Below are 24423 nucleotides of genomic sequence, written 5' to 3' on the forward strand. Positions count from 1 at the left end.
CAAAGATATCTGTACTGGTGCAAGGCCCATTTACCTGGTATCCCTGAAACCTCTGGCACAGCAGTTGCTGATGTAGAACAGACGACTCCAGCATCTTCTGAGTGGCCACAGTTGTTTACAGTCCATCCTGCATGGGAACAATCTGCAAGTGTACTTTCATCTCCTGAGCACTCGAGATTGTCCAGGAGAATTGCTCCACTGCCGATGGAAAATTCAGCGGCAGCAGATACTCTCAATGCAGATGGGAAACCAAGTTGTTGGCATATGACAGTAGCATCTTGAATATCAAATAAGTCATCGCAAACAGTTCCCCAGCTACCCTGATAGTAGACCTCAACACGTCCCTCAGAAGATGAGCTTCCATCAACTAATCGAACACTGCCATCTACATACAAAATAACAAAGCAATATTTTTACAGATCAGAGATACCACAATTTGCGATCTCGTAATCCCTTTTCTTAAACAATCTTTTTGGTGAAAGGCCAATTTAATACCTGGTATCCCTGAAACCTCTGGTGCAGCAGTTGCTGATGTAGTACAGATGACTCCAGCATCTTCTGAGTGGCCACAGTTATTTACAGTCCATCCTGCATGGGAACAATCTGCAATTGTACTTTCATCTCCTGAGCACTCAAGATTGTCCAGGAGAATTGCTCCACTGCCAATGGAAAATTCACTAGCAGCAGATACTCTCAATGCAGATGGGAAACCAAGTTGTTGGCATATGACAGTAGCATCTTGAATATCAAATAAGTCATCGCAAACAGTTCCCCAGCTACCCTGATAGTAGACCTCAACACGTCCCTCAGAAGATGAGCTTCCATCAACTAATCGAACACTGCCATCTACACACAAAATAACAAAGCAATATATTTACAGATAAGAGAAACCACAATTTGCAATCTCATTACCCCATTTCGTAAACAATCAAAGATATTTCTACTGGTGCAAAGCCTATTTACCTGGTATCCCTGAAACCTCTGGCGCAGCAGTTGCTGTTGTAGAACAAATGACTCCAGCATCTTCTGAGTGGCCACAGTTGTTTACAGTCCATCCTGCATGGGAACAATCTGCCAGTGTACTTTCATCTCCTGAGCACTGAACATCGTCCAGGAGAATTGCTCCACTACCGATGGAAAATTCAGCAGCAGCAGATACAGCTCTCAATGCAGATGGGAAACCAAGTTGTTGACATATGACGGTAGCATCTTGGATATCAAATAAGTCATCGCAGATGGTTCCCCAGCTACCCTGATAGTAGACCTCAACACGTCCCTCAGAAGATGAGCTTCCATCAACTAATCGAACACTGCCATCTGCACACAAAATAAATAACAAAGCAATATATTTACAGATAAGAGAATGCACAATTTGCGATCTGGGTACCCCACTTCTTAAACAATCAAAGCTATTTGTAGGTGTGAAAAGGCTATATTAACCTGGTATCCCTGAAACCTCTGGCGCAGCAGTTGCTGATGTAGTACAGATAACTCCAGCATCTTCTGAGTGGCCACAGTTGTTTACAGTCCATCCTGCATGGAAACAATCTGCAAGTGTACTTTCATCTCCTGAGCACTGAACATCGTCAAGGAGAATTGCTCCACTGCCAATGGAAAATTCAGCGGCAGCAGATACAGCTCTCAATGCAGATGGGAAACCGAGTTGCTGACAGATGACGGTAGCATCTTGGATATCAAATAAGTCATCGCAAACAGTTCCCCAGCTACCCTGATAGTAGACCTCAACACGTCCCTCGGAAGATGAGCTTCCATCAACTAATCGAACACTGCCATCTACATACAAAATAAGAAAGCAATATTTTTACAGGTAAGAGAAACCACCATTTGCAATCTCGTAATCCCATTTCTTAAACAATCAAAGCTATTGGTAGCTGTGAAAAGGCTATATTTACCTGGTATCCCTGAAACCTCTGGTCCAGCAGTTGCTGATGTAGTACAGATGACTCCAGCATCTTCTGAGTGGCCACAGTTGTTTACAGTCCATCCTGCATGGGAACAATCTGCAAGTGTACTTTCATCTCCTGAGCACTCAAGATTGTCCAGGAGAATTGCTCCACTGCCGATGGAAAATTCAGCGGCAGCAGATACAGCTCTCACTGCAGATGGGAAACCAAGCTGATGACATATGACGGTAGCATCTTGGATATCGAACAGGTCATCACAGACAGTCCCCCACCCCCCTTGAAAGTAGACTTCAACACGTCCCTCTGCAGGTGAGCTACCGTCCATCAGTCGAACGCTGCCATCTGGAGATATAAAACCCCATTGAACTGTCAACATACACATTGAAATACATCATGTACCCGGAGCTGCAGATCTTTAAAGATACAGTCCATCATTTGTAATTTGTGCATTTTGTTGGTTTGAAGCGACAAAAGTGTTCAAAATCTAATGAAGGATACTGAACAACTAACCTGAAGAAGTTTCAGCTCAGTTTCAGCTGTATATTCCGAGAAAAACAGCATTCTAGGATCTCAATTTCAAATCAAAAGTTGCTGAATCATGTTTTGAATGGGGGGGGGGGGGCGGCCTGAATTCAGCGTCTGAGACGTGTTCTCACTGAGCCGATTGCAGCTAAACGCGACGAATTATAGCACCCGCGCGCGCATGTGCATCGTGCCAATGCTTGCGGGTTTCGCCGAATAACAAAACAAACTACTAATCTAAATTTTCCTACGGTGCGTCTTAAGACGCACTGTTGGAAAGGCCTTCTTGCCAGAAAGAATAATTTCACAGGGAGTTTAGTCCCCTTACTATCTTTCAACCAAGTATGTTTTTCAACAATAATTATGCCAGTTACTTTTTGGATGGCTGCAAATGATGGACTATAGCTTTAAAGGAACATACGCAGTCCATGGTAATATTTAATGGACCACATAAAAATAGGTTTCGGGGTCGGTATTTTTAGCAAATATTGTTACACTGTCACTGACCTGTTCAAAGTTTAGTGTTCAGGGATGCTGGAAAAAAAAAAGAAAACAAAATCTTCTTGTTGTCTGGTTCCCTGACCCCTCTCCAGGTGAAACAGAGCAGTTTATAGACGTCTGGGTATTGTCAGGTCAGGGAACCAGACTAGCTGGTTTGCATCCGTTCACCGATGTGTAACTACGTGCAAACAAAATGTGGGCTTAAGTAAACTAAATTTGGTGAATTGAGGGCAGGATTAGGAAAATCTGGACTTTTTTCCAACGATGATTGGCCGACCATCATTGGAAATTGATACAAAAAGTCCGCTTTTTTGAAAATGACAGCATACCAGGTGCCATGATTTCACCGTAATGCTTCAGACTAAATAATTCACTTACAGTCAAGTAAGGTACCACATAGTAATGTGGCCGTTTTTTTGTTTTTTTTTGCAAATGTTGTACCTTTACCAAATTACCTTTAAGCCGGAATCTCCTTGAAAAGCGTAGACTTCATTTGGATACCTACCTGAAAAGGGAACCTAGACTTCATTTGGATACCTACCTGAAAAGGGAACCTAGACTTCATTTGGATACCTACCTGAAAAGGGCATGGTATCTGTACTTGGAGTGGAGCATACCACACCGGCATCTTCTGAATGTCCACAATTATGGTTTGCCCATCCTCGGTGCCCACACTGTCCTAGATTTGGCTCGTCTCCTGTGCAAGACAAATCGTCCAGGAAAATTGGCCCATCTCCAGTAGAGAACTCGGCAGCCGCAGATACAGCCCTCTCAGCACCTGGGTAGCCCAGTTGACGGCAGACGACGGTAGCGTCTTGGATATCCCAAGAGTCATCACAGACTGTGCCCCATTCTCCGTTGAAAATCTCCACACGCCCTTGATATGGGTAGAATCCATCAGCCAAACGGACATCCCCTGGGGATGAGTAATGTTCAACGTGGGATTGTATTAAGACGAGACGAGCTGTTACACTAATTAATTAACACTATTTGATTGCGTGGTGAATCAGAGAGAAAATATCACTGATACCAGGCTGAGTTCACTGGTCATTTTACTGTTTATGAATATTCAGTTTAATGCATTATGGACCCCTATTATTTTTTGTACATTTAATTATTTTCATTCAGACCATGGGCGTAGTAAGAGGGGGGGGCACCTTCCCCTCCACCCCCACCCCTAAAAAAGCACAAAACAAGCAACAACAACAAAAATGAAAAGGAGATGTGAAGTCATATTTGCCATTAATTTAATACACATTTAACAAAGTGGGCGGGGGTGTCAATGAGGGTGGGGTGGGCAAATGTCCCCTCCCCACCATGCACCCACAAAAAAACCTGGAGCACCCATGATTCATGCCATGACTGGGGTGGGCTGTTCTAATGTGAATGGAATTTAACAGGTTTTCTCTTTCCTAAACCAAATATTATCATTTTAACAACACCTAATGAACATATTTCATGTCTTGTTCAATGGTATTTCGGGCATTTTTACGAGCATTTTAAGAATCTATAGGCTATAGCCATGAAGAGGGTCCTTAAGTTATAAAACAGTCTTCATAGTTTAAAGAACTTTTCACGAACTATCTGTATGGCAACTGAAATTCAAGGCACACTTCAGGAAGCAAATAAACAAATAAACTAGAGCTATAATGTCTGCTCGATGAACAGAACATTTTTTTTGTATTAGAAAACAATGAAAACAACATATAAATTAATACAAAATCAGGTGATGACATCATCATGATGTCACAGTCACTTCAGATTTTGCATTCTATATAAAAGGGAATATACATCATTTGCTTTTGCTGTAATTTTCAGAAATGGATGGAATTGGGGGGTTGGAAATATATAGCAAATATAGTTACACTGACTTTTTTGAGGTTTTGGGTTCGAAAATGCTTTAAAAACCAAGAAAAACAATCATTTTCCTGTAGTCTGGTTCCCTGACTCCATTTAAGAAGAAACAGAGCAGTTTACATATATTGGGGAATTGTAAGGTTAGGGAACCAGTCTAGCTGGCTTGTACCCGTTCATAGGTGTGTAATCGATTGCAAACAAGTGCGATGGTCAACTGGGGCCAGTATTTGGAAAAAAGCCAGTTTTTTCCAACGCTGATCGGCCGATCAGCGTTGCAAATTGATACAAAAATACCACTTTTCTTGAAAATGACAGTAAACCAGGTGCCATGATTTTACAGGATGCTTTACACTGTCATTCACTAACAGTCCAGCAAGGTATTTCAAAATGATTTGGTAGTTTTATTTTTTGATGTTTGCAAATGTTGTATTTTCCCTTTAACAGTGTCTACCTACCCGCCAAGTTTCAAGACAATCAGACTTACCCTTACATGTGTTTTGAAAAATCAAAATTTTTGATTATGTCATTGTGATGTCACATATTTTTCGAATTTTTGTACACATACATACTACCTACCAAGCCTAATACACATTTTTTTTGAGTTTAGCATGTTGGGTTCGAGAGATATGGTGATAATCTTCAAAACTTCAAAAATCGATGTAAAATCACATGATGATGTCATTATGACGTCACCTCTATTTTTACACATACCGGTCTAACTACATACCGAGTTTCAACTCAATCGGACTTACAGTTCTCTAGATAGAGGGTCTTCACGTTTGCACATTTAAGATGACCCATGACGAAGTCATCATGACCTCATTCTACAGGACACAAGTTCGCTGCACATGGGGTCTTTACACTGGTTCAGTTTCATTAGAATACAAGTTTGTTTAAGGTCAAAAAGCCAGACGGAAATAATAAACATGTACAAAGTCTATGGGATTTGAAGTGGAAATTTAAAAAACAAAATCAGAACATAAACAATGCTTTTCCGCTTTTAAGCTCATCACAGCAAGCTTATACTAGAAATGACTCCTGAGGGAAACATTCCAATATTGAAGTCTACATTCATTGAAGACAGGTGTTACCTCAGTCGTGCTCTACATCCAGGCCTCTGTATAGTCTCAACATCTAGGCTCCATGCAATCCACGCATGCTAACAATTCTAATCACAAATACCCCTTCAAAGCTTCAATGGCAAAGCCATTGTTTAAGATAATCCGTCAACTAAGGGGCAGCTGCTTTGTTCACCAGTGTGTACAATGGTTTCTCCATTGAAGGGGGCCTCCTGAGCGTAAACTGATAACATGCCAGCTGGATTCGTCTATCGGTTTCGATCCAACTCGGACCCAATCCAACTCGGACCCAAGCCAACTCGGACCCATGCTAACTCGGACCCATGCTAACTCGGACCCACTACCAACTCGGACCCATGCCAACTCGGACCCACGACCAACTCGGACCCACGACCAACTCGGACCCACGACCAACTCGGACCCACAACCAACTCGGACCCACAACCAACTCGGACCCACTACAAACTCGGACCCATGCGTGACCAACTCGGACCCATCGTTTTCAATCGTTCGACATCGTTTTCAATCATTCATTTCATAAAGTTTGTCCACTTCTCATCTGTTATTACAGTGATGCTGTTTAGTATAAATTTTCATTGTAATTGTAAGGTAAATTATCTCATATCTGTATTGCAGCAGTATAACATTTTTGTCGTTGTAAAGCGCATTGAAATGCTATTTTGAAATGCGCTTTAAAAGTGTAATTAATTATTTATTATTTTTATTTGTTTCCATTAAAACATATTGCGCTTTAAAAGTTTAACCAATTATTTATTTTCATTAAAACATATTAATTGACATCGTTCACACCATCTTGCTAAATTTAACAGCAATTTATTTCATTTTAATCCAAACTTCAACGTAACGAGTATACAAATTAAGAACAGGGCTGATCTTCATAGAAAAATATAATTGGAAAATATGGCATTAAAACATAAACACTTTCAAACATAACATTTTTAACTCAATAAATATAAGTAAACATTATAAGTCAATAAATAAAATAAGATATAAAAACGAAGTCTATTCTAATCTCCATTTTAAAAGAAACACATTAACACCATTGCATACACTGCAAGAAAAACGAAGGTTCCATATTAAACAAAAAAGTTAAATAAAAAAAAGTATAAAAAGTTAATCGGATTCCTAAAAAAACACCACAAAATTCAAAGCCAGCATGTGAATTAAAAAATGATCAAGTTTAATCCCCTACAAATAGATGCAATGTCAATCATCAAAAAGGAGTATTGGAGCTCTGGGAAGATTTTCCTTCAAGGCCTTACAGGTAGCTGCCTGTATGTTCCACTATGATGTTCCACGGGGGAAAAAAGTTAAATCAAAAAATTATTAAAAGTTAAACAGATTCATAAAAAAATCCCACAAAATTCAAAGCCAGCATGTGAATTAAAAAAACCAAACAATTACATGAAATGAAAGGCCTTAATAGTTATTTCAAATTAATAACTTCCTCACTGAAACAAAATGTGCCACTTAAAACCACTTGTTACACGACACAAGGGCCTGCAAAAACAAATTAACAAGTAATTTATTTTTTACTGAAAATTATAATCCTTTGAATTTCGTTTGGAAAAGAAAATCGAGATTTTGAAAAAGCACGTATATATCAAGTTGTACAAATGACATACGATATGCCTAATACTATACGCTATTAATACCTCTTGGTTTAGCTTCACAGGTCACGGTTTCAAAAAGCTAAGCACGTTTATAGTTTCATGACATTCAAAACGATAAACGTTTAGCATCAGTATTTACTATACGCATCATAAAATAGCGCTCCACACAGCGGCAATACAAGAAAACAAAACTAAAAGCCCCATTCTGCCCAATGTATTTTTTTACAGAATATCTTCACTATAATTATAAGCACTAACATCAAGATTACCTATAAATATAATCTCTGAAACTAATGATTGAGTCATTGTTGGGTCCGAGTTGGTCGTGCTTGGGTCCGAGTTGGTAGTGGGTCCGAGTTGGTCGTGGGTCCGAGTTGGTCGTGGGTCCGAGTTGGTCGTGGGTCCGAGTTGGTAGTGGGTCCGAGTTGGCGTGGGTCCGAGTTGGCGTGGGTCCGACTTGGCATGGGTCCGACTTGGTTTGGGTCCGAGTTGACCTGATACCCGTCTATCGAGAGCATCACGGAATACGGTCCCCTCAATGCATTTTGCATGTGGACGGATCAGGAAAAAAATGTTGTAACCTGACGCTACTTTCGAAACAGAAAAAAGACCTTTCTTTTGCTTACCTTGTACCTCCTCAAAGAGTATATTTTCGTGTGAGAACTGTAAGGAATATGATGACAAAGTCTTTAAGAGAGATTTGTATTGTAGGCGAATATTGTGGCCAACTTTTAATACTAGTAAATATTTTCATGTCGCCACATGTTGCATAGAGGAGGCCCTCAATCGACGCGAAACATGCAACAGTGCACAAACTTTTTGAGGTGTACATGACGCAACTTAGTCTAAAACTTTTTGGAAATGGAAAGTACATTGCCTATGACGATAGTGCATTGTTTAGGTGCTACTAAAAAGTGCCACTTTCTTGGTTGACAAAAATGTAAAGAAATTATTTATAACAACACGACTCCACACAGACATGACAGAAGGTGTCGGACTTTGAAGGTAGAGCCCTAAAATGCCACGCAAGCCGCCGCAGCGCAGTGAGTGGCCTATTACCAATGGAGGATATTGGCCTTCAACGATTAAAAAAACCCACAATTTACATTTTGCACATTTTTTTTTGTGGGACACCGGGGGACAGGCCTAGAGCGCGGACAAATTTGGCCGTTTTTATATTGCCCTGAGCCAAGGCCAAGAGCGGATTCATAACCAGATTTTCGAGTGGGGGTTATAGTACAGTACTCTTTTCTTAAGTCCAAGAAACTGGTGCACAGCCAAGTCACCTTGCATGCCGGAAACAACAGGGAAAGAAGTTGACGTAGAACAGATGACTCCAGCATCTTCTGAGTGGCCACATTCATTTACACTCCATCCTGCATGGGAACAATCTGCAAGTGTACTTTCATCTCCTGAGCACTCAAAGATTGCCCAGGAAAATTGGCTCACTGCCTTCGGAAAATTCAGCGGTAGCAGATACAGCTCTCAATCTCACGGCAGATGGGAAACCAAGTTGACGACAAATGACGGTAGCATCTTGGATATCAAATAAGTCATCGCAGACAGTTCCCCAAACCAGTTATCCTGATAGTAGACCTCAACACGTCCCTCAGAAGGGGAGCTTCCACCAACTAATCGAACACTGCCCGGCACACAAAATAACGAAAGCAAAATTTTTATAGATGAGACAAACCACATTTGCAATCTCATAAGTTCTCTTAAACAATCAAAGATACTGGTAAAAGGCCATTTTAACCGGTATCCCTGAAACCTCTGGCGCAGCAGTTGCTGATGTAGCACAGATGACTCCAACATCTTCCCAACGTCCACAATCATTTACCCTCAATCTTTCTGCATGGGGACAAGCTGCAATTGTACTTTTATTTCCTGAGGACTCAAGATTGTCCAGGAGAATCATGAGTCAGTGCCCATAGACAATTTAGTGGACGCAGATACAACTCTCAATGCAGATGGGAAGCCAAGTTGACGACAAAATGACGTTAGCATTTTTGGATATCAAATAAATCATCGCATGATAGTTCCCCAGCTCCCCAGATAATAGAGGACGCCCTAAAGGAAGACCTCGACACGTCCCTCAGAAGACGAGCTTCCATCAACCAATCGAACACTGCCTATACATACACACAACGTAACAAAAGCAACATTTTTACAGAGGAGAGACAAATGCGATAAATAAAATTGAGATTCCTAGTTTCGGCGCACCGAATTTACCAATCCGTTGATTTCTTTAGTTTCGTTGCAACACGTGTACCGCGTACGTTGGGTACATCTTTTCCAAAAGTGTGACTCCAATACGGGCGATTCCCACTAGTGCGCCTCCAAGAGTTTGCAACGCGTTGGCCAATCACTATGCGCAAAATCTGTCGACCCAATGCGCGTTTGGAAAAGGTCGACTGATTTCGCGCATTGTGATTGGCCAACGCGTTGTAGACTCTTGGAGGCGCACTATTGGGAATCGCCCGTATTAAGCGGGCTTTCCAAAAAGGTACTAAAAAGTAGTTATCAGCATGCATGCGAGGTAATGAGGCCGGTTAATGCAAATAATCACTCATAAAAACTGGAAAACCTCTACGCGAACGACGTTCGGCCGCGAATACAATGTGTTTAAAATAAGTTTCATAAATAGGCAATAATTAATCACAGGCATCGCACAAACTTTTTGAGATCTAGAAAGCAAGTCTGTCAATCAAAACTCTAGATCATGCAAGTCTGTTAAAACTTTTTGGAAAGCAAGTGGTATTGTGAGGAAAAGTGCCACTTTTTCATGATTGGAAAAAATGTAAAGAAATTATTTATTTACAGAACAACTCCACACAGAAGGCAACGGACTTTGCAAGATATAGAGGCCTATTAAAAAATGTCACGCACGGCAAGCGCAAAAAAACCCACGCACACAAATTGCCTTTGGCCTTTATTCTGGGGGGGGGGGGGAAACAGGCCCTGAGCGTTACAAGTTTGGCCGTTATATTGCCCTGAGCCAAGGGCAGAACCTCATAAACTTTTATCGAGGAGGCAAATTTATTCGGAACCGCATGCACAGCTACGGCAAAAAAAAAAAAAATTGGACACTCAATGATTAAAATAATAGATCGGTGTCTCAATGCACTTGTCACCCATCCCTGTATAACTTTGTCCAAATCAAGGACAAATAAGTTTCAAAAGAGTTTTCATTGAATTTAGAGCCCGATTGAGCTTTAATAGCGGGGGCGTCGTGATTTGATGCAATGTGCTTGAGAGATTGCGCAGTTTCCTGATATTGTTTGCATGTGCTCTTTCCTGTTGGCACGCGCTGGTACGGCGCACCATTTCCACCGCACCCTGCCTTACATCCTGTCACCGTTGTTCAGTTACACAAAACTTGCGAACTTTAATCTTTTGTTTACAATTTGCGGATATACAGAGGCTCTTTTTATTTTATCAATGGAGAAATCGGGAAATGGGATCCTCAAGGTCAGTGGTTAGAAGGCGCTTCACCAAAGCTGTAAACCTTCACGGAAGTAAATCAGGGTGAAAAAGAAAACAACATACGCCTATACCTTGTGCAACCTGATGCAGTCTCGTATCTGGAGTCCAGTCACAGCGGGGAATTAAAACTTTATACAGGCGCAGTAAAGTATGAAAAGTCACGAACTTACCTACCAGCAAGGGCGGATCGGGGGGGGGGGGGGGGGCAAAGGGGGCCATGCCCCCCCCCAAAAAAAAACAAACAAAAACGAAACCAATTATTATTTTTTATGTGCCATCGCAATAAAGGCAGGCAATGAGTACACCACCATCTTTTCCTCAAAAAAAAAACGGTTAAAGTGGTCGGAAATTGCCTCAGATCGCACCACAGAGCATCTAGAATCCAAAAAAAATTTCGGGGCCCTTAAGCGGGCCCCAAACCCCACGCCGTAATTTTTTGGACCCACTTTTTGGGGGGACCAAATTTTTTTGGCCCCCCCCCCCCAAAAAAATTGTGTTCTGGAGCCGCCCTTGAGTAGGTGTTTGCAACTGGGGTGGATCCAGGTTTGGCTGATGGGGGTTTAGGTGTAGGGGAGGGGGTGGCTAGTATGTGTTATTCTTCTGTGTTATTTTCCCCTTTTGGCTGTCCAAGAGGGAGGGTTTAAACTTCCCTACCCCTCACGTTTATGACGAGTCTGGTCACAATTCCGTTATTATGGCTTTATAGACTTCCCCCCAAAAGAAAGGTACCGTATACAGTTTCAGTATAAAAACTGTTAATAGGCCGTTATATTATCAGGTGAAGGTGCGTAAGTTCAATGCATATGTAACCTGGAAAAAATGACACGCTTTGGGGAACTCGCATTAACTAATGAAACTAAAATGAACTTAGCGGATCTTTGAAAGGAAAAGTCGTGAGGAAATTAAAATAATAAAGACAATTAAGGGACACCAATTCTAGATTTCAAACAAAAAAAGGACAAAAATAATTTATTAACAAGAACAGCAAATCAAAGACCAATAACCAAATTAAAAAATGAAACCTAAAATCTGAACTAACGACTAACACCAAATTAAAACCTTAAGCCAAAAATCTTTATCTTTCAGATTAAACCAATTACGCCCCACTGGAGACGAGTGGCTCCTCCCACACGTACTACATTTCAGCGGCACCTGTTTGCATTCGTAATGAGGGCTGCCGATTTTACACTGATGACTAAAGAAAATATCTTTGTAATGTTTCGTTTATAGACCACTTAATTTGGGATCCGTTGTTACGGTTTCACTATTTAGCTCATTGAAACAACTGGTCTTTTCTCAGATGTCGTTTATTTACATTTAGGACCGTTTTGTTTTCGTCAAAAGCATCTTTCCGAAGTTTCCCCAACATATATATGTACACACTAGCTTGTACATAACGGTAGAGGGGGTTATCAAGTTATCTGATTTTTATAAGATGGAATTTTGCGTCGGGGTGATATAAATCAAATTAGGTTTTGCCCTTCACCGACGTTTAACCGAGGTAACACCGAGGTAACACACTGAGTATACAGTGTTTAAACGTCGGTGAAGGGCAAAAGCTAACTTGATTTATCAGATTTTGGATCTTTATCTCTTGATTGACCGCATTTTAATATTGCCAAACACCTGCTTTCAAAATGTATTGAGCATGTAACCACGATCTCAGAAAATTAGTCAGGTCACCCATATAACCTTGCGGACATCATTTTGCTCAACATCCCTCACGACACTGTTCATTCGCCACAAAAAAAACAAAACACTTCTTCTGAACTTTAGCCCGTTAAAAAAGATTGATGATAATATCTAACCATATCGCTCAGCATTTGAAAGTATAAACCATATACTCTTCAAGATGATCACATTTGTAATGTAAAGCATGTTCGGGAACATCGGACCTTTTGAGTTGAAATATGCTAATAAACACGAAAAAATCTTGATTTCCTATGGAGGTCAACACGTTTTTTGGTCGATTTCCGGGGGGGGGGGGTGTTGGTACATTTATTTATTAATTACAGCATTTACAAACATTAAACATTAAAACAAAAAAATATGGAAATTACATAAATCGAACAGCAAAGTCGATTTAGTTATCGCACCGAGCTGTACGAAATTTTCAAGAGTTATTTTGATTGGAGGAGGGGAAATAAGGGCTTTCTTCCAAATCCAATCACGGCACTCCTCTCTTTCCAGAGAACGTATGGTAATTTCAGTAGGAACGTAACAAACACGTACACGAAAGGGGATCTAAAATACGTCCTTCAATTTATTGTTGTTTATAACAGGTTTCTGTACGTCTGTAACCAATGCATTAATTAAACTGGAAAAGCAGTGAGTGTCCAAATACTTTATAAAATTCAATCATTATTTATTATAAAATTCAAACATTAATTTGTAACATACATACATGCGCCCTATTGCGCCACAATTTGTCGTAATCCCTCTGAGGTACAATGGACGCGCCCAGTGACACACGTCGGCACACCCACGCTGTGTACACACACGTTGCATGCAGTAACATGCTGCGTATGCACAGTTTTTCATATTGTTGAGGTCTGGTACCACGAATCGCGAGCAAGCAAAAATCACAACAACAATACTGTTTAGTCGGCTTTTAAAATTGCAATTTTTTTATCAAAACAAAAAAGCATCTATCGAAAAGAAATGTATTGTTTGTAAAAGATCGTTCCGTGGGGTTATTATGTTCAGTATTTTATTGCCCTGTGAACACTTCAAATGTCTAGAAATCTTAAGCGAAAAAGTGACACGAGAAAGATCGAAACTCATAGTTTTTTGGCACCTTAAAAACCCCTTTACAACTTAAATACAAGGGAAAAATCACCAAAGCGGATTTTTTCCCCCGAAATGAATTTCTAGCTATTGCATTTTTAGACTAGGGCTTGCTCAATACAAAAAAGTTACTAAAGTAAATATTTCCTTAAATTACGCACGTAAAAAACCCAGTTAAACATGGCATATAACAAGAGGAAGTGCCTGCATGGTTGCCCTGGCCGACCTTAGGTTTCGGAAGGCGCAGTTAAGTTCACACCGCACCAATATCAATATGAAACGTGCATATATCCCTTGGCCTTGGTGCGGCAACATCACTGCGTAGTCGGGAAACCCTACGTCCCTCAGTGCATCAGATTACAGGGGCAGATCCAGGAATTTTGTGGGGGGGGGGGGGGGGGTTTCAAAACATTTTGCCCAAAATGTTTGGTCGCCCAAAAAATTGTTGGTTTTTTTTGGGGGGGGGGGGGTTGGGGGGGTGGAGGAGCGGACTTTTTTGACGTTGGTGGCGCCACTTACACCCATACTACTCGAAAATAGGCCACATACATATCACCAAGGTCAAATCGGGGAACTAATAAAAAATAAAAATAAAAAAAAGACCTCTTGGGGGGAGGGCTCAAGCCCCCGAGCCCCCCCCCCCCTCCCCCTTGGGTGCGCCACTGGGTTCATCAGCAAAACATTCTGAAATGTAGACAGGTGTTTTTCTCCGGAAACTTAAAAAAAATCAATAGGTGGGGGGGGGGGGGGGCGCACCATACTTTCAATGGGGGCGCTGTTCAAATCAGACGATTATTAACACTATATTACAGAATAGTGGACAAATACCCCTAAGCAAGCTGGGTCTATCCGTATTGTGTGCACAGGCGGACATTATTACCAGTATATTTTTTGGGTGTCAAAGCAGCGGGGAGGGGGGGGGGGGTTCGCATTATCTTTAAGGAATTTTTATGAATAAAATGACATAGCTGGGCCCCGATTCATACTTCATGCGAATAGGATGCACATTTGACCTCACGAAGCACTCACTGCGAAATTCGCCGGGGTTGAATATGCGTTCAACTTTTGCGAATTCGCAACGCAAAAACCTGCTCCGAGGTCACAAATTCGATTTCGCGTTCGCTTTCGCGCCGAGTATGAACCGGCTTTGAGGCACGGTGGTGTGCGTGAGCAGCGGCTGCCTTTTTTTGCGACGGGCACTTAAAAAAATGGGTTCTTTTGTTGTTGTTGGGGGGCATGGCCTCGTTGCACCCCCCCCCCCCCCATGGCCTTAATAAAACATACCTGTTTCCTGCGCGTTGCCATGGGCACAGAAGACTAGGAGCAGGTACCAAGTTCCCACAAGCCACGCCGCAAGCGTCGACCCGCAAGGACCGCCCATCTTTGTACTCACAAGCAACACAACAGCTTTTGGGAGTTTACAGTTGGAATTCTTATTATGAAGCTCACAAAATGTACTCGTTTAAACAAGACCTCTGAGTCTACATCGCACAGTGCCCACTCAGTGGCCGGCAGATGCAGAAGGCAATGGGCAAGCTGAACTGCTAGCTGACCAATAGGCGAATTGGGTCGAAAACAAGATGACTGCAGACTGTGATAACACCCTCCCCTTCGGGAATCCAGTGATCACAATGGCAACGTTGACTCTTCTCTTGCACTGTATCTCCAGATCCCGTGGTGAATTTGTACGCTTGCGCAACCTATCCAACATGCACTGGAAAGTCTGAACCTGTGCGCGCATGTGCACGTCAATCGCACAGGTAATTATATACAACAAGAGAACTATTTGTTGGTTCAGTCCGCTGGTACTTGTTCTAATTTGTCAGGTACTCGTTTCTACATGCCCGATACTAGTGCCGACATGCCCGTCACATGTATTGCACTTCCGCACTCCAGTTACAGTATCAACTTGGGAACTGCCTTCCAAGGCTTGCGAGGGAGGGATGTAAAACAAGAAAAAAACACAGCACTTCCTTCCTGGCCAGTTGAAAGGAGGCACCAGGGCCAACTTACACAAACGTACATCCTATGCCAAACATGTGAAATTCCTTTATGTGACGTAATCTAAATAATGTCCAGTCTTATCCATCGACTAAAATATATAGTAGCTTGCATTTCTAACCATGCCAAGCCCAACGATATAGAACATGTACATGTAAGTTTACTTCCCGCTCTTTCTTCCACGGTATAACCTGGAGATGATCGGTGGTGATTTCCAACCAAATGAGAGGGAAGCCTACTCCAATTCAAGATTGCTCACTGTGGGTGACTTTCTCCAACCCAATGATTCAATAGTTGAACGATAGAGGACAATAGGATCCCCAAGTCCCGAAGGTCCCCAGTTTACGATCGTGTATACAAAACATATGGGATCTTCCTAAAAAGTTATAAAGTACAAACAAAAGAGGGACGAAAGAGGGTCCTGATTGCAGGCAAATACACACTTGTAATTGTATGAGTTGGAAGTTTACCTCTGGCGCCTTTGAACCACAAGACCCCGTTGGACACCTTAAATTGACAAATCTAGTGTCGTCATTATATGCTAATTTAAAGTAGGAAATCTTAGAATTGTGTAAAAGAGAAATGGGGACCGTCTCACAAAAGTGCACTTGACATTAATGGAAGTCCATGAATCAAATCACAATTAAATACACGTCTTCCTGCTTCTGTTATTAGTACAGCAAAGCAACGCGCAAAACATTTGTCCTGTGTGCACCAACAGTCAGGCCGGGTTTAATACTGGGTCGATGATAGGTGCGTCGATGTCTCGATGATAGGCACTTCAGGGTCAAATTCAAAGAGCTGCTTAAGCACAAAATTTGCTTAACCTAGCACAAAAAAATTGCTTAATATAATCAGATAACCTGCCAAAACTCCATGCGATTGTTATGCCAAGTAAACAGCTAAATCCCAATCACAAGCAATGTGCATCGCAAGGCGTTTTGGCCGGTATCCTGATTATAATAATTTAAGCAAGTGTTTTTGTGCTGAAGCAAATTTTGTGCTTAAGCAGCTCTATGCAATTGGCCCAGGCCTGCTGGTTTTGTTTTTTTTAGATAAAATCATGGAAATCCAAACGTTGTACCACACAAAATAGCCTCCAAAAGTTAAATCTTAAAAAAAGAGTTTGGTTTACTCCCCGCGAGCGGTTCCACTCTATTCGTGCTGCAATCTATGAAATCTATGTTTGCAGAGATGGCTCGCGCCGGGCAATCACAGGGGAGCAGTCTTGGATCGCAGGCAGTTGCCCAATCGTGTCAATTTTCAGTGAGGCAGTTATGATCCTAATTAATTTGCTTTGTGTACTTCTCGTTTGAACCATCAACATTTCTCAAAACCCGCTATAGCCTTGGTCAAAGCGTTCGGCGGTATTAGAAGGTCGGCCGCTAACATATTATAAACGTACGGTCCAGACGTACAAAACCCGCCACAAAATACTACCATACTGTATGGTAGCCTTGGTCAAGGTGTTCAAGTCAATGCCGGGGACAATCATCCCGCCAGCGCATTATTCGATGTATCTCAAGATACATATTTAACCCAACATGTGAATTTCCCTGAGAAGCACAGGGAATTAGCAACAGATCGTTAGTACTGGACTTGTTTACCAATGGAGAGTTCATGGTCGAGAATCTGCAACTTGAAGATGTTGCACCCATCGACAAAAATGACCACGTTGGTCTAGTGTGGACTTTTGTTTGTAGATTTTGAAAGATTACTTTGGAAGCATAAAGAAGAGATGGAATGACTTACTTATGATAATATGAAGAAGCACAGCAACTGCTTTAGGACAGATATGAGAAGGCAGTTGGAGACAATGTTCCCACAAAGAAGCCCAATAACAAGCCTCAATGGATGAAATCAAGAGTCAGGAAGTCAATTAAGAAGAAACATGCACAGTATCAGCGAAACAGGAGAACGAAGAGTTATCGTGATTATACGAATTAAAAAACAAGAAGCAAAACAACAGAACCAGACTAACAGTGGGAAAAGCTCAAGCTGAATTTGAAAGGAAATTGATGAAGGAATTCAAAGATAAACCTAAAGGCATTCTATAGCCATGTGAGGAGAAAGCAAAAAGTGAAATCTGGAATTTCCAATTTGGAGAGAGAAGGGGGCGGTTTCCGAATCCGATCAAAAAGCGGCTGAGATTATTAATTCTGATATTTTTTTCCAATCAGTCTTTACAAAATGAGCCTGATAGTGAAGCTCCCCACGTTGAAAGGCAAGTTGATCGGAATAATTCACTAGATGATATCGAATTTACAGTGGAAGAGGTTCAGGAAAACTTGGAAGCTCTTAAACAAGCATGACCGGTTCAAAGTCATCCCCGACGAGGATGACTTTGAACCGGACAAATGCCCTAGGCCAGACCAGACCGGAAACACCCCAGGTGTTAACTGTTAAGAGAGTGCAGTCAGGAGTTGGCAGTACCGTTATTCATCATCTTTAGAATATCTGTGGACTCCGGGAGCTGCCCAAAGAGTGAAGACAGTGCAAGGGTGACTCCAATATTCAAAAAGGGTGCAAGGACAAAAGCCGGGAATTACAGGCCCGTCAGCCTGACTTGCGTAAAGGTAAAGGGTAAAGGGGACGAACCTGTATTCACAGGAACGGAGTGCCCATCTCTCTTTCATAGCGATTGGGCCAGACTCATATGCTGCTGTGGGGGGATCGACACACCTCCTCCACAGCGAGTCTGTTACCTTCCCAGCATTGAACAATGCCGGTACCCGTTTTCCTTGCTCCATGAGAGGAGTAATTGAGGTGAAGTGCCTTACTCAAGGGCACAACACGCATGGCCACGGTGGGGTTCGAACCCACAACCTCTCGATCACGAATCCTGTGCTCCACCGCTAGACCACACGTGCGTATAACATGCACAATACTGGAAGCCATAAGAGAACACAAGCTCACATGACATGAACGTTTTTGAGGATAGTCAGCATGGTGTCATGCAAGTCTTGCCTCACCAATCTGTTGACAACCCCAGAGGACATCACTAGCAACTTAGATGGAGGCAACCCTGTTGATGTAATTTTCTGTTGATGTATGTTACAAGCCTACGGATACGATGGGAAAATACTGAAATAGATACTCGTTCCCGACGGGAAGGGCACAAAGAGTTGCAGTCAGAGGTGCCTCCTCAACTCATTGGCTGATGTAGTGAGTGGCGTACACCAGGGGTCAGTGGTAGGGCCCAACCTCTTCATCATTAACATGAACGATCTCCCGGACCACGTGAGTTGTAACATGCAAATGTTTGCAGACGATACAAAACATAAAACAGCACATTCGGAAGAGAAGAAGATGTTGAGAAAATCCAAGACGATTTGTAAAATTTACAGAAATGGTCTGACACTTGGCTGCTTCGCTTTTACGCTTGGAAATGTAAAAAAATGCATATTGAAAAATGAAACCCTCAGGCTGATTATCATATGGGGGAGACGACACTTAAAACAACAGAGGAGGAAAAAGACTTGGGAGTTTACCTAACACCAGACTTCAAATCAAGTGCACATAATTCAGCAAAGCGACAGTGAAGGAAATGAATTGTCTCAGGGTGGTGAAGCGATCGTCCAAGTACATCGATACGGATAGCTTCCTGATTCTATACAAAACATACATCAGACCGCATTTGCAAAACTGTGTCCAGTCATGGTGCCCATGGCGGAAAAAGACTCAGCATGTTTTGGAAAAAGTTCAAAGAAGGGCCATCGAATTGGTCCCAGCTCTGCAGGAGCTTTCATATAAAGATAGACTGCAAGCTCTATAGACCTGTATTCCTTTCAGATAAGAAGAGAAAGAGGGTACCTTATAGAGATTCTTCCAAACAGCAGTAGAACCAGTACAAGAGTTCACTCTCTTAAACTCTTCAAGTCATCCCTGAAGAAAAAAACATTGGTTGTAGGAAGACTTCACCCAAAGAATGATAAACACTGGAGTTTCCTTCCACAAGCAGTAGTGGATGCCAAAACTGTATACATTGTAGCAGCATTCAAGAAAAGGTTGGATTCACACTGCAAGGAGAAAAGATAGGATATGGGGTCACAAAGGCTATGCCTAATTAATGTACCCATTAAACCGTAAGTGGTTCGTCACTCGCCGAGTATCCTCGCCGCCCGCTATTTTAACTCCGCGCCAGCTAGCTGTACTCTGTGCATTGCAAAATACGCTGTGAACAGCGACCTCATGCGGCCTCTATTTATATGCAAATCAACTGGATCCAAACGAACGCCTTTGTCCACGCTTGGAAGAATGAACTCCATGGTCCACGAAAGCTTATGCGTTTATATTTTGCGCTAGATTTCTAGCAAACGATCAACCTCGCATGCGAATACACATAGTACTTATATTTAGTACCTGATCTATTTGGCTCGTAATTATTTTGTGCCAAATAGAGTCCTGCGTCTACCGCGCATGCTCAGCGGACACAATTTGGCATCTGACATTTGTTTGCATGACACCGGCTTAGTTACAAAAGCCGATTGTGCAAACAGATTATCTACTGACGCGGGAAATACGTATGTTGCTTTGTCATGTTTGTCTTGCTTGGCGTCGTTATATTTCTTCTTTGTACATAGATTCTCGGCTCATTAATTCGATTGCGACTGAATTTATCGGACGTTCTGGCTTCCCAAGTGTAAGTTTTGAATTATTTTAAGGGTAAGCTATGAAAATCGTTACCGTTGATCGGCACTACCGTCACTGACATGAACTCCATCGATAGCCTTTATCATCCTTCCTCTTGGATATTGCACAACATCATTGTCACTATAACGTCGGCCTTTATGTGTACGTGTACACTCACCGTGACGCGATTAAGCGTGTCAAAGTCGCATATCGTATAGTGGCCTATATTAGAGATGGTCCGTTTTTACAATCTCGGTGTCTTCTATTTTAACCGAAATTCACACGATTTGCGACACACCCATGCATGTTCACTTCCCATCACAGTCGGTAGCCTATACACTAATATGACAAAGATATTAACCATTTTCAGGAAAGAATGTTGCATCCTGACCCCATTTTTTTCATTGTAAACCATCTCAATTATTGAAGGTCACTCCAGTCACGGCAAAACATGTTGAAAAGACACGACCCTTGGACTGAGAAATAGTTCCAAATTTGTTAGGAAAACTTTGAAAATGTTCTTGATACAACCGCTGAATGGCGTCTGGTACTACATTCTTGGCCGTTTATGATTAGTATTCCCCCTGTGAATCGTATAGGCTGTGATGATGGCATTTGCTCGGTTGCTTGAACACCGACCCGACGAGGATGACTTCGAACCGGTCAGACCTACTCTCCGCCCCAGCCAACCGACCAGCTGGTCCGGTGAAAGAGGGGTTTCGTCCAACAAGAAACAGGAAACGGATAAAATTCGCAAGATACGAGGTCAAGAATTGGCTGCTGAAAAGAAACTTTCGCAGAACGTCAATGGAGGTCACTGGATGCCTGAACGCAGGAAATATAAGGTACAGGTGTAACCTAATTAACATCACAGCAACTTTAGTTTCTCTGATTAGCATATGTAGGTGTCCGTGTTTGATTATTGATTCATGCGTGTATAAATGTCATGATTATCATTTTCACAACTCAAAACATTGTTTTAGTTTTGATATTTTCTTTATAAGATGTGTATACATGTATAAATTATGGATGTGGTGAAAATAATGAAGCATCCAGACGCAACTTCGTTGATTTGTAAACAAAGTCTACTGACAGCTAATAACATAATAACATTGGAAATGTTTCTCAGTCCCAGATTCATCATGTCTTTTTCAATATGCTTGCAATGACTGACCTCAATGGAGATGATATAATGATGAAAAAAAGTAGCGTCCGGATGCAACACTCTTTCCGGGTTGCACTCCGTGTGAAGTGCTTTGCCTATCAATGAATTGAACACTAAATTCCGAAGCAGCGGTGAAAGAGAGGCCTCAAATGAGACAGAGAACGACATTACTATGCATACTAGTGGATAAAAACAGTGCTGAATGCTGAGCTGCATATTTTTTATTCTGCATGAACTAAAACAAAAAGTGCAGTCAGTGGAAATGGGACAAACATTGCTCTGAATATTTAATATGGTTCCAATGTAGTTATGTGCAGAAATAGAATATTTAAAAACAGCTATAAAATAAAAATCAGTGCTTAATTGTTGTTCTCTTTTTGCAGACGAAGAAGAGTCCTCTAGTCTGGAACGCCGACTTGAATGCATCAGGTGAGTTAATTTTCATCGACATACCGACATACAGAACGACATACCCACCTTAATTGTATTGAGCAGGCTATTTGACACATGGTGGGCAAGGCATACCTCTTGATTTTGAACTTAGTTTAACCGCGGTTTTGCAATCGCCGGTGCATGGGCAAAATGGCTCAAAAAGGCATCTTGTCCCATTTTCGTATTTGTTGACTATTTTGATTGAGGCTTATTTTGATGTCTTAATTCACAAGATGTGTGGGAGTATGACCTATAGTGCTTATATGGGTTTGTGACTCATGACAAGAGGGTCAGAGGTTCTAAACCTGCTGCTGGCCATATGTTGTGTCCTTGGGCAAGCCACTTCACCCCACTTGCCTCCCCCACCAAGGAGAATGGGAGTCGGTGGGGAGCTATCTGAATGAGTGGCATCCCATCCAGAAGGAATAGACATTTTCCACTTGTTTGATGTCAAGGATGTCAAAATTAAATAAAACGCCAGTCTGAAGAGCAATACATGTATTGCCTCAGAAAAGACTCAGACAATTAATTTGCGAGTTGAGCAATGTGTTCGTTTTCCCACAGAAAACAAGGAGAGTGAAGACGACCCGAAGCTCGGGAATCCATGTCACCACGTTGCAGCTGATGACCTAAACTCTCATACCCCTTACCGGACCGGCAGCATTCAAGTAAGCAAAGGAAGCAAGCGTGCGTTAGAGCATGATTCCGAGTCGTCACAGGACATGATCATTCCCGTGCGCAAACTGAAATTCACAAGACCGGTGGTTAGCGACGAAGAGGAGGGAGATGATGAGCATGACAATAGCCTTCTCCAAAATAAGGCGGCTAGCCCAAAGACCGATCTCTGCGATCCAGGAGAAGATCAAGAGTGGACAATTTCTTCCAGTGACGAGGCAGACGAGGAAGCAGATGATGAAGATTTCGAGCGGGAGGGAGATGAGAGTGACATTGAACTGAATGACCACGGCTCCCCAACTGAAGCACAACTGAAGTCGGAGTATTGGAAGAATCTGCTGGATCATCTTAAGGAACTCTGCTGTCTGAAGCAAGGACAAGAATTGAAACAGCTCTTGGCTCAATGGTATCTGACATGGGTTCAGGATCTGGACGAGCCCTCTGGATACTGTCCCTGTGGCAAACAAGGCATCCGGTATCTCTTTCACATTCAGAACTTTATAACAAAGAAAACGACATACGTTGGCTCCAAATGCATCGAACTGTTCAAACCGTTGGATAAAAATGTTGTCAAGGTAGTACGGGACTTACTTTGCGATGGCATCACAGGCACGTTGATCGATAAAACAAATCTCACATTTGAGATAAGTGCTAATTGTGGACTTGTAAAGGCTCGGAACAAACTCAGAAGTTCAGGCAGCTTACCACTTCGGATGCCTCGAGAGGCCAAAGCCAGCTGTCCGGTCCTAACTGTGAAAGCTGCGGAAAAGGTCATCACCAAGATACATAAATTGAAAGAGGGCAAATCGTACAAAATTAAGCTCCAACTGTTCCTCAGAAAAGATAGAAACAGTAGAGGTCTTTGGACGGTGGAAATGATGAGTTTTGTACCCGTTCTAACGCGCGACCTCGTGCCGAGAGATGTAAAGCAGTTTATCCGCGAATGATTCTTCCACTTTCTTGCCTGGTCTTTTTGGCCAAAAATGTTCCAAGAAAGTTTAAAAAGTAACGAACTTGATTAGGTAACATATCTATGTTACCTACTTCTACTCAAAAATGCCTCAACATGTATCAATTTTGGAAATAACGCCTAGTCTATATGTGCTGTATGGGCCGATATATGCCAAAAACATGATTTTCCGGTATTAGCGGCGCTAATTTGCATATTTCTGCCACAGACACATGTGGTCACTTCCAGAATAGTTTTATTGTAATCTCTGACCTTCAAATTATGGGTTTAGACACCTAATTCATTCAATTATCTGCAATATTGGCTGAGATATAGTGAAAAATAGATTTTTCGGTAATGACGGCACTAGTTTGCATAACAATACGTGGGACATTTTTTGAATTTTTTAACATGGCAAATCGTTTTCTACGCATTTTTTCTGACCTAGAGAAGTTGATTAGAAATTGATTTTCGAGGGTGCACGATACCCCCCTTTTCCCACTGAACTATTTTATTGTCCGGAATTATTTGTAAATAATCTCTCTGTATACAACCCTGATATTTGATTTAAGTGAGCTAAAAGCAGGTGTTTTTTTGCCCTTTAGCCTATAACTCAATATGCAGCCAATTTTAAATTGTTTTAATAATTGTGGATAATACAAGTATGAGGTTACATGTACAAAAGTCATGCACAATGTATTTTATTTTCTCTAATCTCATGTATTAATCTTTTTCAAAGGATTTTCATTAAAATGGTAAAGGGTGAAATGAAGGTTCG

At 41.8% G+C, this 24423-nt stretch overlaps 2 protein-coding genes across 36 annotated transcripts in view; one reads left to right on the forward strand and one right to left on the reverse strand.

The window, feature by feature from the left end:
• LOC119732624 overlaps window positions 1–15885 on the reverse strand; it is a 62952-nt gene extending 47067 nt beyond the window's left edge. For 22 of the 33 annotated variants that reach the window (XM_038206229.1, XM_038206215.1, XM_038206217.1 and 19 more), the window contains exons 1-7: window positions 15076–15884; window positions 3526–3864; window positions 1914–2267; window positions 1441–1794; window positions 964–1317; window positions 496–846; window positions 35–385 (exon numbers count right to left, since the gene is read on the reverse strand). In XM_038206229.1, the coding sequence (XP_038062157.1) occupies window positions 35–385; window positions 496–846; window positions 964–1317; window positions 1441–1794; window positions 1914–2267; window positions 3526–3864; window positions 15076–15172 (2200 nt within the window). In that variant the 5' untranslated portion in view covers window positions 15173–15884. Of the gene's footprint in view, window positions 1–34; window positions 386–495; window positions 847–963; window positions 1318–1440; window positions 1795–1913; window positions 2268–3525; window positions 3865–15075 lie in introns of all 33 variants that reach the window. The other 11 variants (XM_038206228.1, XM_038206214.1, XM_038206213.1 and 8 more) reach the window with 4 other exon arrangements.
• A 3380-nt stretch (window positions 15886–19265) lies between these two features.
• LOC119732486 lies at window positions 19266–24417 on the forward strand. Of its 3 annotated transcripts, none has more exons than XM_038206017.1 (4): window positions 19266–19877; window positions 21024–21269; window positions 21973–22018; window positions 22586–24417. In XM_038206017.1, exons 2-4 carry the CDS (start codon window positions 21030–21032, stop codon window positions 23641–23643), a joined length of 1344 nt encoding a protein of 447 aa, XP_038061945.1. In that variant the 5' UTR covers window positions 19266–19877; window positions 21024–21029; the 3' UTR covers window positions 23644–24417. The 3 variants fall into 3 exon arrangements, with proteins under 3 accessions (XP_038061945.1, XP_038061944.1, XP_038061943.1); XM_038206016.1 differs by lacking the exon at window positions 19266–19877 and adding an exon at window positions 19962–20457 and having other exon boundaries at window positions 21025–21269; XM_038206015.1 differs by lacking the exon at window positions 19266–19877 and adding an exon at window positions 19964–20434.
• Window positions 24418–24423: the final 6 nt, after the last annotated feature.

This window comes from Patiria miniata, unplaced genomic scaffold, assembly GCF_015706575.1.
Source record: "Patiria miniata isolate m_02_andy unplaced genomic scaffold, ASM1570657v1 HiC_scaffold_24, whole genome shotgun sequence".
Taxonomy (NCBI): Eukaryota; Metazoa; Echinodermata; class Asteroidea; order Valvatida; family Asterinidae; genus Patiria; species Patiria miniata.